General features: G+C 39.3%; 1 protein-coding gene across 6 annotated transcripts in view; it reads right to left on the bottom strand.

Moving 5' to 3' along the window:
• The window catches only part of AFF2 (ALF transcription elongation factor 2), a 334,844-nt gene that overhangs the window by 116,057 nt on the left and 200,527 nt on the right, over nt 1–18,260 (bottom strand). For all 6 annotated transcript variants that reach the window (XM_071569499.1, XM_071569498.1, XM_071569501.1 and 3 more), the window contains exons 5-7: nt 17,940–18,026; nt 15,632–15,668; nt 15,331–15,382 (exon numbers count right to left, since the gene is read on the bottom strand). In XM_071569499.1, coding sequence (XP_071425600.1) covers nt 15,331–15,382; nt 15,632–15,668; nt 17,940–18,026 — 176 coding nt within the window. The remainder of the gene's footprint in view (nt 1–15,330; nt 15,383–15,631; nt 15,669–17,939; nt 18,027–18,260) is intronic.

Raw genomic sequence — 18,260 nt, forward strand, 5'->3', positions numbered from 1 at the left:
TTTATGTAATTAACCGAAGATTTCTTGGGTTTTTTTCTGAAAAAATGGAAAAAAGGGCACAAAGACACCAAAAGTACCTGATAATTTTGTCTAAGTAAATGTTTCCTTTCAAATATTCAGGTGAATCTTCTGTGAAAATCTATGACAAATGAAATTTTAGGCAATGTTTTATGGAAAATATTTTTCTAGTAACTCACATATGAGAGAATTCTAAAACTTGGTATGAATTATGTTAACCCTTAAAAGAAGCAGCATCTAATATAATACAGCAAAAGATTAAAATTAAGAAAATGCTTTAGTAATTTGCCAGGCATATTGAGTACTGATGCAATAAAGTTGTTTCCAAGGAAGGTGGAAACAGTAAATAAGGAAAACATTTGTCTTTCTAATCTTCAGAATGATTTCATACCTAAAGATACACATATCACTTTATTTTCAAGAACTTCAGAGCAAGTAACTTTTTCTAAAACCCAACGAACATACCTGCTATTAACAATCTCAGAATGTCTAATAAAAAAGCACTTAAGCACGAACTGTACTTAATTTATATGATGAGTAGCTGCAAGTTATCAACCTCAGAATCCTGTGCAGAAATTAAATATTCAGTTTTTCTTTACTAATTCAAGTAGGATTTTTATCCCTCAATTGTGTAAGCTTGACAGCAGGAGAAAATGAGTCAAGTTAACGCTCCAGCAAGAAACTGTATCGTGGTGGGTGCTGGGAGGAGGACAGATGCAGAGAAGTCAGACAAGTAGAAAGTTTACAGAGTTTCAGAGCATTCTCAGGTGTCAATGCAGGTATAAACATGCCATTTGTTTTCACTGAACTCATTGGCAAAGCTATCAAATTGCTGAAAAAGATTATTATGTTATTTTTAGCACAGGCAAGTCCATCACTGAAATGGGTTAGAGAAGGAGTGGGAAGTGCCTGAATCAACAGAACAGATCTGATGTGCTGGATAAGTGATAAGTGGAAAGCTGTAGGAAGGACAAACACACATATTCTGCTTAGAATATATTAAAAAAGAAATGTCAGAGGACTGGTCAGTCCTGGGAAGGGGATAGAAAGAAGGAAGGTAATGAAGCAATAATCTCAGGTGCAGCTCTGGAATTACCCAAAATCTGCAGCGTTCTGTAGGGATTTTAGAGAACACATTTAGAAAATGTTAGGAATTAGGAGAGCAGGGTCAATAAAGTTAAACTCTGCCAATAATCACTCTGTAGTATGTACAAGGATCTTCCACCACAGTGCCCAAGGGCTACCCCTGAACTTAGAACTGAACTCTTCAAATTTAAAAAGACCCATTTATTGAAGCAAGTCATTTGAGAAAAACTTATTATGGAAAAAGGTGTAAAATTAAAGTTGTTTCTTTAACACTCAAGACTGAAAGCCCCCCCTCTGTCCCTCCTCCCTGAGACCATCTAGGAACTATACTTTGCCAAGAGGAATATTTAATGAGAAGTTTTCAAGTCTGGCCATAACAGTGACTGCAGGGATTCTGGAGGCTGGGGCTCGCCACACAGAGAGACACCAGGTTATCAAAACACAGGGACCAGGCCTGGCTGGCTGGGGCAGCACCCACGGGTGGCCAGGGAAGGAGGAGGAACCTCTCTTGCCTGTGCCTGGCCGCCTTAACACTTCTGAAGCACTGGGGCCATGTCCAGGGGTGCTGCAAAGACATTTTCACCACGCTCTGGGCACACGGCACTGGCAGCACCGCACTGTGCTCTGCCCAGCTGAGCATCACCCGCACAGCAATGCCCCCGTGCCACTCCTGAGGACATCCTGGGACAAGGGTACTCACCAGCTCCACTCTGGGAAGCTCTAATGCTGGGTGACACCACAGCTGTTCCCATGGCCCTCAACCTCACAGGCACTCTGGGACATCACCCAGCATCAGAGGCTCAGCCAAGGGTTTTAGGATAACTTGCTGTACGGCTTTCAAGGAGGAGAAGGGATAGAAAAATTCATTGCAAGCTTATGTTTTACTTGAGCATTTACATGGAGCATGTGTTTGAAGTTAAAAAGCCCTCCACTTCTATAATTCAAAACATTGTGGTAGTACAGAACACTATTAATGCTGCATTTATACAGATACTGACTGCCTGAAACAACAGCCACGTGAAGTGTTTTGCTCACAGTGAAATATCTGTGGGGAAGGGTGGGAGTTGTGTGCTATGTGAAATCAAAGAGCAAAATAAGCAATTTTTATAAAGACAACTACCTAAATGATGGATGGTTTTAAGAGGGCTATCTAGTCCTTATAACTGGATCTTGGTCCTTTATCGCAGTTTGACATTCCAACAGTCTTGTTTATTGTTAAATGGCTCCATGGTGCTAATCTGCAACGGTATGTTACCAGACAACAGAAAATGCCCAGAAGCACTTGATTAACGTGGTTCTTGAAAAGGACCTTCACATCCTTCAGATGAATGACTCTGGTAAGTTCACCGAGATGCCTCTAATGACTAAGTGTACTGGGATCCTGCTCCACTGTTCATTCATCCAGTTTATCCAGCAACACAGTAAGGCCACTACAGTTCATACTTTTACCAGATTTAGCTTTTGCATGTCACACTTAAAAATACCCACTCAATTTCAAAACTTTCAGCTTTAACTGCTAATTTCAGTCATTATATCCCACAAAGACGCACTTTGCTACCTCTCATACACTGTTCATGCACCTTTTGCTGTTCCTTTTTAAATGGCCTTCAGGACCTCAGTCCTAAAGGAACTTGACACTGAAGTCCCTACCAGGTCAGGCATGAGATCATACGCATGCGAGATTACAACCAAGAGCTGGCAACACAGCTCACTTGGGTCTAACCTCCACCTCTTCTTTTTGCATAGCAGGAAATTTTGTTTCAGCACGATCTGAAGGTTTTCTCAACAAAACCCCACCATGTCTTGTACAGGTGCACATCCATCAGCACCAAAACACATTGGCACCACCTGGACTGATGTGAGTGCACCTGGGAACTGCTAGAATACCCTGAGGGCTGTCCTGGGCAGGCACAACAAATGCTAGTGCACAGTAAATTAAGGAAAATGTGCAGGTTTCTGCATAGGAAACGTGACAAATCTGGGACAAACCCACTGAATTCTGCTCACTTTATGGGACTGGGTGCTCACAAGCTCACAAACAACTTTCAGTCTAACACCTTGAATGTTTCATTCTGCATCCCTGTTTCAACCCCAGTGAAATCAACTGCAGTTTGAGGATATTAAGTTTAAACATGGTTTGTTGTTTTTTTCCCCCCGAGTACATGCTCTGAAGCTGTAAATTATTAATATTAATAATGGGAAAAATCTGTCATGTATAAACAATAAAAACAAACAGTAACAACCACTTAGATTTGTTAATCTGAGAATTTCTTTTCTCTGATTCTCTTTCATAAACAAAATATTTTTTTCATCAGGCAGTATTCATTATACTTATCCATGGTGTAGTTACAAGGCAAAAAATGTGGATTATTGATGAAATAGATCATAATGACTCTTTCCAAGCCATTATCATTTATCATTTAAATGTGTATTCAATGAGCTTTAATCTGCAAATTTGTCACGATTGGGAGCCATTATGATTTAACAGATTCATTGTGTTTGCTTTATTCTTTTTTTTTAAGACAATGCACGGCCGTGCTCTGCAGGCTACATATGAAGTAATTTTACCTATCTGAATGGACTTTTAAAAAACTTACTACAGATGAACAACATCTGCTTATTAAGGCCTTCAGTCTCTAAGAACACAACATTGCTGAAACACCATATCGTTATACTAATAAAAGAGTCCTGCAAAATCTTCATAATAAGGTATATGGCTCTTTCTTTTGCAAACTCTCAATCTCCCATTGCTTCTAAGAACAGCACCTCAAACAGTCATACCTGAGATTTCAACTATATAAATTTTCCCTGATCTCCTAAGTAGGTACTTTTTCTACTGCCTGAGACAAAGCAAACAAAATCAATGAATGCTCTCTCGTTAGTATTAATCAGTCTGAGCTGTGTACCAAGGATCCAACCAACCTCAGTCCTTGTGTAGTATTTTTTAATTCACAAGAGTCAATTAATAATAAGAAGCATAGTGGACAACACTTTGGCTAAAGCAAAAGAGCATAGGAAGTTCTGTACTTTGGAGAGGGAAGGTGATACTGAATTTTTAGCTCAGTGTTTGCATAGCTGCACAAGCTACAAAACTGTAAGAAATATCAGCAATTGGCAATACATGAGCTCTTACTGGGTTTTGGCTGTGGGAGATTAATTCCATATTCAGTTCATATATAATTCACTTAACACCTTTTCTTACTCAAGTTTTGCAATTTCCTGAATAAAATCCCTCTGAGAGTGAGCTGCACTCTGAGCAAACTCCCCTCATAGTCACCAGGAGCATTGCTGTTTGCTTTGAAAGAAGACATGATGGGTAAATGCACAAAAGCTTCTCAGCCCAGAATTCAGATCATCCTCTGGTTGTGATCTCTCGTTCCTTCTGGACATCATCCACCAGGGCTGTATGGTGGGAAGGCTCCTCAGCAGCCACAAGGCCAGATGCCAACAAGGGGTCAGAAGTATTCCCACCATACCACGGTTCACCTCTTGCCTTTTCTACTTGGAGCAGGTGGCTCTGCACTAGGTCAGGGTGCTGACATGGGGGCAAGTGATATGGACATGATAGACAGCTCTGCCAGGATTAGCTGGAAACTGTGGCCTCCAAAACATCTGTAAGACACTGTGCCCCTCGAGTGCAAGCAGCCGCCAGCTCTGCTGCCCTGGAGCAGCTGAGAGCTCAGCAAGGCACCACAGGGCTCGGGAGCGAGGAGGCTCTGCCTGCCCAAGGAGGTGGGCTCCGACTGCCCCTCAGGCCATGCCTGCAGGCTGCTAAAAGGAGTGACAGGCTTTTCTCATTATCCATCATAACACTGTAATTCCACAAAAATCTAGTGGATAGCTGTACCAGGACTGCATGACACCGCTGCACTCTGCCCACGCGAGGTGCGTGTGGGCATTTCCATTTCACCCTCAAGCATTGTTTGTCCCATGCTAATGAATTATTCATAGATTTTCTGAGGACAGCTGACTTTTGCCTCAAACACAAGTATTTTCAAGTATTAAAAGATATGCATCTAAAAATAAAAAAGGAGTCATCTGTTGTGCTTAACACCAAATAATCTCACATAAAAAGTATTTTTTAACTGCACATATCTACTTTATGGCACTGGTCTCTTAACTTCATGCTTATGAGTTAGGGAAACAGCCCCTTGGTGGATTACTTTTCATAGTTTGCTCAGTAATGTGTTTATAAAGCCATTGTTGCAACTAGATGCTTATATATTTTGATATACAGTCTGCACTGAAACAGTACATCTTCAGAGATTTCATGCTTATTTCAAAAACCTATTTAAATGGTTCTTTACCTTCCCTCTCAGCAAAAGCCAAGTTTATTGCCAGATACTCCAGGGCTCCATAGTCCAGTCTGACAGTAATTAAGGCAGAATTAGTGGCGTTTTTCTGGAAATGGCAACAGTGGCAAGTGTACAGCAGGATGGGCTGAATACATCTCTGACAGCAACCACTCTGAAATAACTAACTTACTTTAGGAATTAATTCAACACTTGAAATTTCAAATAATGGCCTCTATTTTTAACTGATGTTACTGAAGCACATAACTGAGAGCCTGACAAATGTTAAGTGGATTTTATTTTCCTTTGTTAGAAAACTGCTCATCTACTCACTTGCTTTCTACTGTCTACCAACAGTCCACTCCAGAAACCGCTGTTTTTTTAAGATGATACAATGCATTATTTCAATGCCCTTGATAATGGACACTGTTAGTGATAGACATTATCTCCAAGCCATGCAATGAATGATACAAAAATTTTGTGTTTGTGACCATCTGTAACATTTCCTTTGATCCTGTAATTCTACACTGCACCAACACACAACAAATACAATGATTGGGTAGTGCAGTCTAAAGAAAACTACACTACCTGTGCATACCTTCTATATGAACTCAGACTCCAAACATGGTCTTGGGATTTTGCAGTAACTTTAAACACTAAGCTTTGGCAAAACTAACTCTTCCAAAAATTTAATGCCATCTACCTCCAGCGGTTAAACTTTCATCTAGCTATATACAGCACTTACAATCCAAGCTGTTTCTGCCGCAGTTATCTGACTGTACAGAGCATCTAGTCCAATTCAACGCTATCTATTTGTCTGTTAACGAACATCCTTTTTCTGATATGCAAAATCTACATTTTTATGTGGGTTTTTTAGTGAAGAAGACAGCAATCCCTACAGAGACTCTAGAAACATGGGCTAGTGGCTGCTAGGAGGCAGCATTCCCCTGTATGACTGGGGCTGGTTCTGGTCCTTGATGCCTTGGCAAGGTGAGCAGGGCCGTCCCAGCATCCACAGGATGAATGTGGGGAAAGCCACAAGTTTACATGAGATTGTGCTGCAACCTGATCTTCAAGGTTATTTGATTTTGGGATGAGGGGGATTCCTGGATAAAGTGGAAAAGAGCAGGAAATCTTTCAGGTGACCCTCAGAACCTTCTCCCTCCAGGTTACAACTGCATTCTGGTCTCCATGGGGAAAAAAACATCTTAACCTCCTTTAGCAATGAAGGACTTGCAGTATTGTCTCCCTCTGACTGTTGCATTGATTAGATTGGAAAATGAGTAACTTTTATCACACTTGATCTGAAATAGCACTATCTAGCTTATGTTTATCCCTTTACATCTACAGAACAGATAATTGCATGGATCCTAGGAGTCAGACGAGACACTGTGATGTCTCTGTTGATCCCTGGTGTCAGGTTATAGGAGAAAAAAATAGAAAGTTAACCTGTGATTTAACATTGGCCACTGACTGGGTCCTGCTGCCAGTCTGGTCTGGGGAGTTCAGACCTTTGTGAGTGTGTGTCTGGCTCCCTTCTCACCATGCAGGTTCGGTTTCTTCCCCTCTAATGTCAAAGCCCGTGCTGGATTCAGCAGCATGGGCTCTGAATTGCAACAGATTTTTTCCTTAAAAAAAAAGTCAAGACAGTGTTTTGGGAGGTTTTCTTTGTTTGTTTGTTTGTTTTTGGCTTTATTTTTTTTTTTGCTTTCATTTCTCTCTTATTTTTTTTTCGGTACAGGGAAAGGGAGATTATTTCAATTAAGAGCCTGTACTGACATTTGTAAGCAACCTTTCTTCAGTTCAGTGCAGCAGTTGCAGTTTTAAGTTTCTCCCTGCTTCTGTCAGGATCTAATTTTCAAGGCCCCGTTGCCATGGCAGCAAGTTGGAATTTTAATCCAGTACTAAAGGTCAAGACAGGTCACCAGTTTCAGTTCCTCTTCAATCTCCCCATAAAGAGCTACAAAAAAAAAAAAAAGCTGAGATAAAGGTCTGACCTAACAAAAAATTCCAGTCTAGCACACAGCCAGACTTGAAGCTCTATGATTTGTATAGGCTTTCGAATTCGTCTGGAACTATTGAAATTCATGCTAAATCAAATACGGGCTGCACTGACTTGCATTCCTCTCTCTTCAGAAAAGCACATACATGGCCTTAAAACACAGTTATGTGCATGTAACTTCACAGGGACACCCAAAAACCAAATACTCAGTAGAGTCTAATAGGTAAATAGATGTGAAAGCAATCCCCTCGTTACTGCAGACATTTACTGCATCTGCACACTCAGATGAGCCTGACAGCTGCACTTAGTTCTTTCTTGACAATATGATGTAGATGAGTCAACTTCTTTCTTTCAAAACCAGTAAAGATCCTTTTGTGAAGCATTTTGACTACACAAGACTTCCCAGTAAGGGACAATTCCTGAAAGCTAAACCACCTTCAGATTTTGTTTACTATTTTTACCTTGAAGGGTAAAAAGCTCCCGTGGAAATTAGAAAATAATCAGATATTTTTCAATTTTCTAGGCCCCCTCCCATGTTTCCACAACATGGATATTAATTAAACAATTGGTTTGCACCTACTGGAGTAAGGCTACAGACATCACCCTTCTGCTCCAGGGCTACATCATTTGTCTGGAAAGCTGCAGTTACACCATTAGGAAGGTCTCAAAACACATTTTTCTGAGATGCATGGACACAAGTGAGGGAAGCAGCTCTTCCTCCAGGAATTTAGAGCAGTAATTAGCCCAGCAGTGGGGAGTATTTTCCTTTTTCACCATTTGGGAGGATGTACTTGTAAGGTACAGCCATTCTGAATCTGTGGCTCCAAGGGCTATCCAAGGCAGAGGATAATGCAGTGAGCATGGCCTAGCCCCGTGGGGTGTTGTGAGAACTTCACTTCATAAAAAATAAGCCCTCTGGCCAGAAAATTGATAGGCTTTGGAGCCCTGCTGAGCCCTCTGCCCAAAGGATAATGGTAGCAATATAAGTTCCTCTGGATAGAGAGTGTAAAGCTGAGAAAAATGTTGTGGATTATTGGGGTTGTCAGAGGGATTCAGAGGAAAGATGCCAAGGATTAAGTTGGGATATTAGGAAATGTGGCTGTTAGTCTTACCTAGGGTACTTAGGACACAAATTGGGAGTTTCAAGTCCACTCTGGTGTTATGAATGCCAAGCTTCTTGGCAAAATCCATTCTTCTCTCAAGCTTATCACCCATTTCCGACTACGACTATTTTGCAGCATGGTGCAGATGAATCTGTGTGACAATTTTCTCTGTCTCAGACTACTGAAGTCTACAAAGCCAGTAAGCCATGACAGGAAGAATGAAAGGGACAGGAGCAAAGAGCTCCAGGAAGAAAAAGCCAGAAAGGGCTTGGCTCTGGACCTGAATTTTACTGACAGGTCAAAGCTAAGACAAAGGGAGCAGGGTGAGGTCCAAGTTATGGTGGCCAGAAAACCAAGTGAGAAGTTTGTGTGCAAGTCACAAAACAAATGGGTAGGAGAGGTACCCAGTCTGGTGGTTTCCTCTGCTCTCATTTTCAGTTTTACTGAGTAGATTTGTTTTTCAAAATGTATGTTTGAAGTTGCACTGAAGTTCGGAAGTGATTCCATCCCACAGAAATGTAAATTGGGAGGTCGGTTTGAGACTGGCCTTAAGCCATAAAGGCACAACATATGCTGCTGCCTGTGAAAAAGCTTTTTAAATACAGGGAAACCTGTGGCAGATTTGCAGTCTAACCGGTTTCCAAAATGGGAACTGATATGCAGCGGGCAGGAAAATACATCAGGGATCCAAGCATGTTACTGTGTGTCATTTACCTCTCTCTATTAATGCTGACACTTCAATGGTTGCAGTTCAGTGATTGCATGCACTTGGCAGTGATGCAGTAGTGCATCCTCCTTGAGAACAAAGTGTTTCAGCTGCTACTCATTAGTGAGGGCAAATAAATGTTGAATTTTTAATGAAGGGTTATTCAGTATCAGAGGAATCTCAAATGGTTCAGTGCTCACTTGAGTTGCAATCAGGAACACTGGCAGGAATGCTGTTGGTTGGCTTGTTTCCGTCTTAAAGAGAGTCAGTTTCTGATAGGCGAGAAAAATTATTCAACATTGATCAGCAAAATCTCACAGAATTAATTTAGTTCTCTTTCACAATTTTTTAAACTGATTTATAAACATGTCAGGAGAAAGAGATCATGGAAAAGAATGTATTAGGAAATAACTTCATTTTGACAGGGAGGTTAAACTGTGTGTGAGCAGGCTGAATAATGAAAACAAATTAAAAGTCTAATTTCAAAATTATTTTGAATAATGGGCTTATCTTCAAAGATACAGGGCTTCTAGTTATGACACTGGATTTTAGTGCATTTCACATCAACTGAAGTATTTTGCAAGTTTGCTTCTACAGGCAACTGTTCATAAGAAACACTTCTATATTTTATTCCAAATTACTTTGTAGTTTGCATGAAAGGCAAAGACTTCAGCACTGAGAAAGAAAACAATACAATCTTAACTATCATTGCTCCAAAACCAACAACTTAAGAGGCAAAACGATGCAAAGCAGACGTCTAACTTACAAAACAAAATGAAAAATATCTTCTCGAAAAAGACCCTTCCATTTTCATTTGCTATTTGTCCCTTTAATATGGTGCACTGGAGCTCTCTAAAGATTAATGGAGTTACAATTACATGCCACTGTTGTTTCACTTATCATAATTTGTACATGGCAGCACGAGGCCCTTGTATTCATGACTTTCCCAGTTTACCCAGAGGGAATATCTTTGGAACTTCCCACTTCTAACAAACAGGCATTACTTAGTCTAACGATTAAAGCTTGCCATGCTCACTAAGTGAATGTGAGCTATGACAGAAAGCAGGCCATCACTGCCGCGGCATCAACAGATGCTCTCACGCTTTAATATGATCATCTAAACCATCTAATTAGTAAACCTACGATTTCAGCTTCTCCATTCTATTATACCTGGGCTGCCTTGTGACTGGAACACAGATATAGAGTTGATACATAAACAGAAACATTCTTATTCTAGTTGGAGACAAACTTTACATTTTTGGTTCATGGTACATTTTTGGAAATGATGTATGAACATTGAATCAATCCAGTCTGTTGTTTTATTTTTTAAACTGATTCCTTTCAAGGTTAAAAATTCATCAGTGCTTCTTGATTTGAATGTTCTGAATAATTCTGAATAACAACATTACTTGTTGTTGCAATATCCAATATACAATCCTTGGTGTAAAATCCTCTTGATGTCTGATTACTCTTCATAAGGATCTCACACTGATTCATTTCAAACCATGAATTACCTTTAATTCATAGCTTGAACATGCTGCCAAATTTTGTTTTCTATGCTCCCAGGTGGCTGTCCCTGACACAGTGGAGAACTTCCAAAAAGCCATTAGATACTTATGAAAAGTAGTTAGATGTTGAGAAGCACATTTCCATTTTCAAACATGCTTCCATCAAGTTTTATGATAACATTTGGGATTGCAAAAATGCTGGTATTTATTTGATTTTTTTTAGAATCATGAAGTGAAAACCTGGCCCTACTGAAACCAGCAGTGAAGCCCTTTAGAAAAATCCTTACTGAAACATGACAAAAAGATTTTCAGCTGCTTGTTTTGAGCTCACCTTTTTTATCTGTTCTCTAGTGCCCACACAGGTTGTGTATCATTAAGTATGATGGATAACAAAAACTCCATAAAAGATAAAATGAGTCAGTTTTGTCTGATCCATAAAAATTTGCTGCTCTAAGTTTGTAATGGCTTCCGGTAGTTCACTGAGCCCATGAGAAGGGCCTTTTAATACTGTATTAATACAGTAAGTATAGGAAGTAATTTTATGACATGGGAAGAATACCATTATGATTACATTCTTCTTTTTAGCTAGGCTTTTATGGAAACTACCCAAGACTGCTCTGCAGTATGATTTCAAAACACAGGATGTGCTTGATTAAAAAGGTTCTGGGTGGTTTCCAGCTGGACAGAGGCCAAATGCTAACAACCAAAACAGAACAAAAGGACTGGATGTTTGAGGATGACATACTTGTGATGGTAATTATATAACAGAAACCTAAGTCATGAGCTGAGTTTGTACCCTCAAATTCATGGAAGTTGACAGAAAATCCTTTGCAGTGCAACTGGTTGCACCTTATCTGTTCCTGCTTACTATGCTTCATAATAAACTAATCAGAGCAGACTGGCTGAGAACTGACCGTACAATACCCAGCAGAGATTTACAGTGAATTTGAAATTTAAAAAAGGGAAGCCAAGTGCTGCAGTTCTACACAGCCTGATTTCAGCTATAAAACCTCAGCACGTATACTCACATGTGTTCATTTCAAAATGAAATTTTGAACACTCACATGCATGCACATCAGTGTTCAAAATTTCATTTTTCAAGATTTTTGAGTAGAAATTAGGATCTGAGGTTAGCTACATTTACACATACTCATGTACAACACATGTGCAAAATTTAGACACAAGCCCCATGACTCTGCCTTCTATTTTACCTGCTGAAGAGCTCTGGGGATTGGGTTTTTCTAGCATGTGGATGTAATAAAGTACATTGAAATATCAAAAAAAGGATGAAATTTGTATTTCAGAAAGCTTTACTTGAACAAGAAGTCAGGCATCTTGAACTCTCCTACAAAAGAAGCACGTTGATCAATTAATCTACCCTGCAGTATGTTGTACCCATTCTTACCCCTCCAAGTTGTACTTGAAAGGTTATCTTGCAAAAAATCACACAACCCTTTGGTCTGATTTTCCATGATGCCAATGTTCTTACATTGAATTCTGTAATGACACACAGAAAGGAAGCTTGGCTTCTGGAGTAGAATGCAGCATCATGAGGGTAAAGCATCTTCTGCTTTCACTCCTCAACTAGTCATGGTATCACTCAGTAACATGGTGTACGCAAGCACATTACTAACTCCCTGCAGTTAAATGCCACCCTAACACCAATCCCATCAGATCTCGGAAGCTAACCAGGGTCAGGCCTGGTTAGTACTTGGATAGGAGACCTCCTGGAATACCAGCTGGGTGCTGTAGGTTCTAGTCCTGAGGATTTCACTGTCACCGTCCAAGCTCGCTTGGCCATGGCAGGTGAACCTCAGGAGGGTAAAGGATGGGGCTAGTTCTGCACATGCTGAGCCTCACCTAAAAAATGCACTGTGCAGGCTCGAAGGACACACCCATGTGGGCACAGCCCTTCCCAAATCTTCATTCATGAAGCCAAGCCATACACAATCAATTGTTATGGATTTCTACAAAAGCCAATGGAATCTATAGAACTGTCACCAGGACCAATGCAAATGGAAAAGATACCTTAAGTTTCACTTGAATTGCACATGAACTCAAAAAAGCTGGGGAACAGCTAGAAACATACCCAGGTTAAAAGCATAGAGATCAACAAAGTGAAATTCAGTCATATTTGATCAAACTGAAACAGATAACAGACTCCACAGACAAAATGCATAGGAAATTGGTGGGGGATTCAGTTTTGAAGTCAGTAACATTGTGCCACATGGCTGACAGTGTCTCAACAGATGTAACTGGGGATAAATTGGACTGTAATTTGAGTCACATAGTCCAGTATCCCTGAAACCTACCAATGTTAGAAAGAATAAATCCTCCTTAATACAACTGCAATCTGATAAATACTATATTATTAAAATACACAATGACTGCAGGAACTGCCTGTCTATCAGAGTTTGTTTGGATCATACTGTCGAGCTCTCCTTGATACCATTACATCTTTCTGCCCCACTCTCCACTTTAATTTCATTATGTCCTCAAGTCCCGTAATTCCCCATGAAAATGGTGGTAACTGCACACGCAGATCTAAAGAAACAAATTGGCCTTATAATGCCAAGTCTCACAGTGGACTGCTTTCTAACCTCTGAAAGCCCTGTGGAAATTCTTAGAAGCTGCCTTAACAATTTTTCTGCTGTAAAAGAGAAAAAGTGATAGTAATGGGTTAGCTGATCTTCATTTGGAAGCTAAAAATAAAAGTAGCTTTATTGCAGCTCTGATCTCTCATGTGTAAAATCTATCACCTACCATAAGAAGGCAGTTCATTGCAGAGAAATCTGATTGATAGTACTGGAACTTTAGATCAAGCAGCAGAACAGAGAGCAACTGGTTCATAAAATGTACTCAGTGTCTTTGGGTTTTATATCAGACTTCCTATAGAGAGCTTTGGTCCCATTAAATGCACTATATACCACTGAGCTCTGAAGCCCTGTTTTTTTGAAATTCAGCTTGTAACTATAAACCATGATTGACAAGTATATTACTGTTGGTTACAAACTATTCAAATATTGTATTTTATGGTATACTTGCTAAAATATTTTTCACAGTGGAATCCAAATACACTTACTTTAAGAGAAAAATAATTTTAAGATGTAATAATTTTTTTTACTTTTTTCTTTTTCTTTCTTTTTTTTTTTTTTTTTTTTGCTACGGAATGTGCTTGATGTTAGATTTGGATCACTTAGATGTTCTGAAACATGAATGCACCCATTCTGTTTTGTTACCCAGAACAGTGGGTACAGTTGGCTAGATTCTTTACCATATACCAAGCTATTATTTGAAACTCAATAACAAAGGGAAAAAATAATTTGTTACTAAATTTAATAAATAAATGCTATTCACACAAATTGATCTATATATCATTAGCATTCCTATCCAATTCTCGTTTAATCTGAAAAAATCCTATTTAATTTTAAAACTATATCATTCATTCAGCCGCAGTTTTGTAAAGCTTTACTCAACCAACTTCATTTGAATAAGCACTTCCATGGCTTGAGTTCATGCGTAAAGAACTGGACCTCCAGAGTCTGGTGAGTACATCAATGGATTTGGCACCCACATATAGTCTAGTCCTGCATTTCTTACACAGGCACAGGCAAACCACTGAACTCCAACAAGTCCTTTCCTGTACACAAACTTGCACTGAGAATCACTTAATTTAAATTCATTTGGAAAGCCCATGTAGGTATCTCCACATTGATTTTAATTCCTCCATAGGGATTTACTTAAAATAGTGTTCTTTGTAGATTAAGGGTGACCATTAGAATAATTCTGAAGTAATTTTAAATGAACATATTGTATTTACACAAATGTCAGTTCAGCTAGTGCAGTTCTTCACTGAGTAGTTTAAAACACTTGAACACTAAAAAAACCAGCAGCTCTGAACTGAAATCTGACCCATAAATTTTCATAAGCATAATCCCAACCACCTACTCTTCAAAGTTGCTATTTAATTCCTGTTTGTAAATTACTTTGAGAACCTGGGACAAAGTCAAAAACCAGTTCAGTCTCATCTCATTGCTACATTATTGCAGTCTTACACCAGAGAAGTACCAAAGAGAAATGGCTTAACACAATGGAGAATTAGCTCTTCCACAATTTACAACTGTCGTATTTATAGATCATCTGTGATTTTCAGCTGTTTGAAGTGTATGAAACTCAAGACTAGCTTTTCTACACCAGCTAGCAGAATTATTCTGTATGATGTGTTTTACTCTCTCTCACTGTATGAATGTTAAAAGTCCTGCATCATCTGTTCATTGAGTTGCATTTTCTATTGTAAGAGGCTTAGTATCTGATGAGAGAAGCATAAAAGTGATTTAATTTTGGCAAGCTGTAGAACTAAAATCAGCATTATTTCTGCTTAATAAACTCATCTTTCACACACACCTCTGTTAGCTAATGCTTAAAAAGAAGAAACAGTAATAAGCACTGAAAACATAAAACTGGTTTATGGTTAATTTTTAAGGACTACTCTGAACACCTGAACACCAGGGCAAGATTATGAGTAGAGCTAGATTTTAGTTACCTTTGGAGAAATATGCTCATTCTTTATGATAAATTTAAAATGAGATTTAAAGCTGGAAATAGTAATACTTACGACTTTTGTGGCACTGACTTAGTTGCAACTTTCCCTGCTGGATCACTCCACTCTGCAAACAAAGGAAACACATTTTCAAATGTCAAAAGATTACTGCAGAATTAAAATGCACCCAAAGCTGTCAGCCCATCTAATTATACTTGGTTTCACAACATGCCACAATGCATAACATGTAATAAAAATTGGAACTGATCTGCTTTAGCACCACAGAAATTAATTTTTTAGCCTTTGTTTAATGATGTTAAGCAGAAAAAGGAAATACCCAACCCTGACTGTTAGGACTAGGATGATAAAGACCTACTTTGTACATTGTATCCTGAGGTCAGATGTTGGGAGTCCTACAAAGAAGAACACATAAAATGTCAGCATTAGTTAAATAAGATGAAGAAGGTAAGATGTATCTTGGCTTGCCAGATTAAGGACACTGGCACTACACAAACAGGGAAGGAGATGGTACAGGGAAGGGATCATGGGATTGTTAAGGCAGCACCAGTGACATCAGTTTAAAAAAACATTAACTGTGGAGACAGAGCACCACCGAGGGACTCCTCACAGTTCAGGCAAGAGCTTGTCCACAGCTGCTGTAAATCTACACACCCTCTTTACAGAGACACCACAGAGATTTATACCCACAGCAGTCCAACTCTTTTCCAGGCTTGGCCATGGATGTGTGTGTGAGCCATCCGGGATGTACAATTTAGAAAGCAGCATGAGTGCAACTATGCATTAAATTCAGTGTCATTGCCTTTCTGTTGTTTGATCTCACTGCCTGGAAGTATAGTAATCTTTTATTGACAGTCACTGTTTTTATTTGGTCTGTGACACAGAGGATTTGATAAAGATGCAGGAAGTAGATCCTCACTCAATGGAAATTGGTCTAAATCCAATGAAATCAATGGAAGTACAACAACTTTAAACCAGCAAAGAATCTGGCTTGCAACACTGAGCATGCTAATGCCAGGATTCTTGTTGGCTTACAATAACTAAGCTGCTTCCTTAATGTCACAGTCTTTTCTTGCTTAGTTTTACTTCAGGCTTTATAGTCCACAGTGATTGTCATCAGCTTTCCTTCCAAGCAGGGTCTGATCATTTGAAATTAAGGTGTTATTTACAACCTCATCTTACAGCCAGGCACTACTTTGCTGGAAGTGTTAGTTCTGTAGGATGTTAAAGTCATTAAAGCCCTCACTGCACTTCCTCTTAGGGCATTATTAGTTCCTAATATTATATTGTGCTGTCAGTCAGTCTCTTGTGAAGTAAATAATGCCCTAAGAGTAAACATGGCACTTTAAATTTGAATGTCAGAGGGATAAATTGTTCTGCTAAGTTCCGCCTCTTTTATCACACTTTTTTATAGATGTTTCTCATGAGGATACCTTTTTTTAATAGCCAAATTGAGAACTTCTAATAGTGCCGGTCTCTGGTTTATATGGCTGCACAATATAGCCACATTATGTCCGAGATGTATAATTTGGCCAGCCATAACTGATTTAAAGTGATGTTCTGAGGAGACATTTCTGTTGTATTTTTTAAAGTAAAACAAGCAAATGTGGAAACATTTATGTGTTTGCCTATTGCCTGAAATGCTAGCTTAAAAAAACCAAAATCTAATTTATATTTGTACTGAAGCGATATGGTCAAGAATTTTAGGATCAACATTTAATGTGCCCAGAAATTAACTTTGATGTGGATCTTAGAAGTTCAAAGCCCACTTAATAGAAACAGAAAAGCAAATAAAAACTTAAGCTTCTCTGAACCTACATTTACACCGCTGCCAATGGAGATAGTAGTACTTTGCAAGACTCAAATCAGTTTCTGTAGGGCCCATCAGAAAGAGAGCACTAAATTAGGAGATGGTATAAATTGAAAATAAAGAGCTTCCAGCAGGCGAAGACCTGAATTCTCACTGTAGTTACAGAGTTCACCTAAAAGGGTTCAACTGATTTTTACCCATTTTGCCATGAGGAATATACTCTTGCAGAACCTGCCCAGGTTATGAGCTTGATCTCTAGCAGTGTTATTGGAATTTGGGCTAAAAGCATGTTCAAATCATACAACTTAACAATTCACTGCATGTTGGGGGAACTACAGGTACTCTCCAGGCAGGTGTTTCTGACATGCCAAGTGCTGAGTGCGTGCCTTTAACAAGGCCAGCGGCGAGGATTGCATTGCCCAACACTGTGTGCCACTGGGATGTGGCACAGGCAGATGCCATTGCGCTCTTTGCACGCAGGGATGTTTTGTGGCACTGTAATTTGCCCATGCAGCCTAAACCTCACCATGCATCTAGTCAGCAAGTGCCAACAAATAACCATTTCAGCCTTTTCATTGTACAAATAATAATGGAAGAAAACCAAACAGAATATATTGTACTTGATATAGACAGAGTCCTATAACAACAGAGATAAAGTTCACTTTGCTCCCACTGTATCTTCTGCAGCTTTAAATAAGCAGTTCTACTACTAGCAACAGTCTGATTGGGAATTTACAACTAAAAATAGTATTAGAAATTTTCAAAATTGGGACCAACTACAAAAATAAACTCTCCAGCGAAGTACACTCAACAGAACAGAGTGCTAATCAGGTCACTGGTAATAGCCTACTTGTACCTTGCTTGGGATAGAAAACTTGGTCTGCTCAGCCTTGCCGGGAGTGTGAATAGCAGTAAGAGGAGGAGGCCAGGAATGGGTCATCTCCTAGGGAAGAAAGAAAAAGTTTTGAAAACAAATTCATGGACAAAAAGAATGAGAACTAAAAATGACTATGGATGCTCCACTGAGCCTAAGGATGCAATTGTTCTAGGAAGTGACCCCACTATTACACATCCTTATGCCACAGCTGAACACCCTAACTACCCAACATGAAGCACTTCCTCAGAATGAGAGTGAGGACAGGTTTTACTCTTCAAATTGTGACTTCATCAGATGGCA

The sequence above is a fragment of the Pithys albifrons genome, chromosome 14, assembly GCF_047495875.1.
Source record: "Pithys albifrons albifrons isolate INPA30051 chromosome 14, PitAlb_v1, whole genome shotgun sequence".
NCBI lineage: Eukaryota > Metazoa > Chordata > Aves > Passeriformes > Thamnophilidae > Pithys > Pithys albifrons.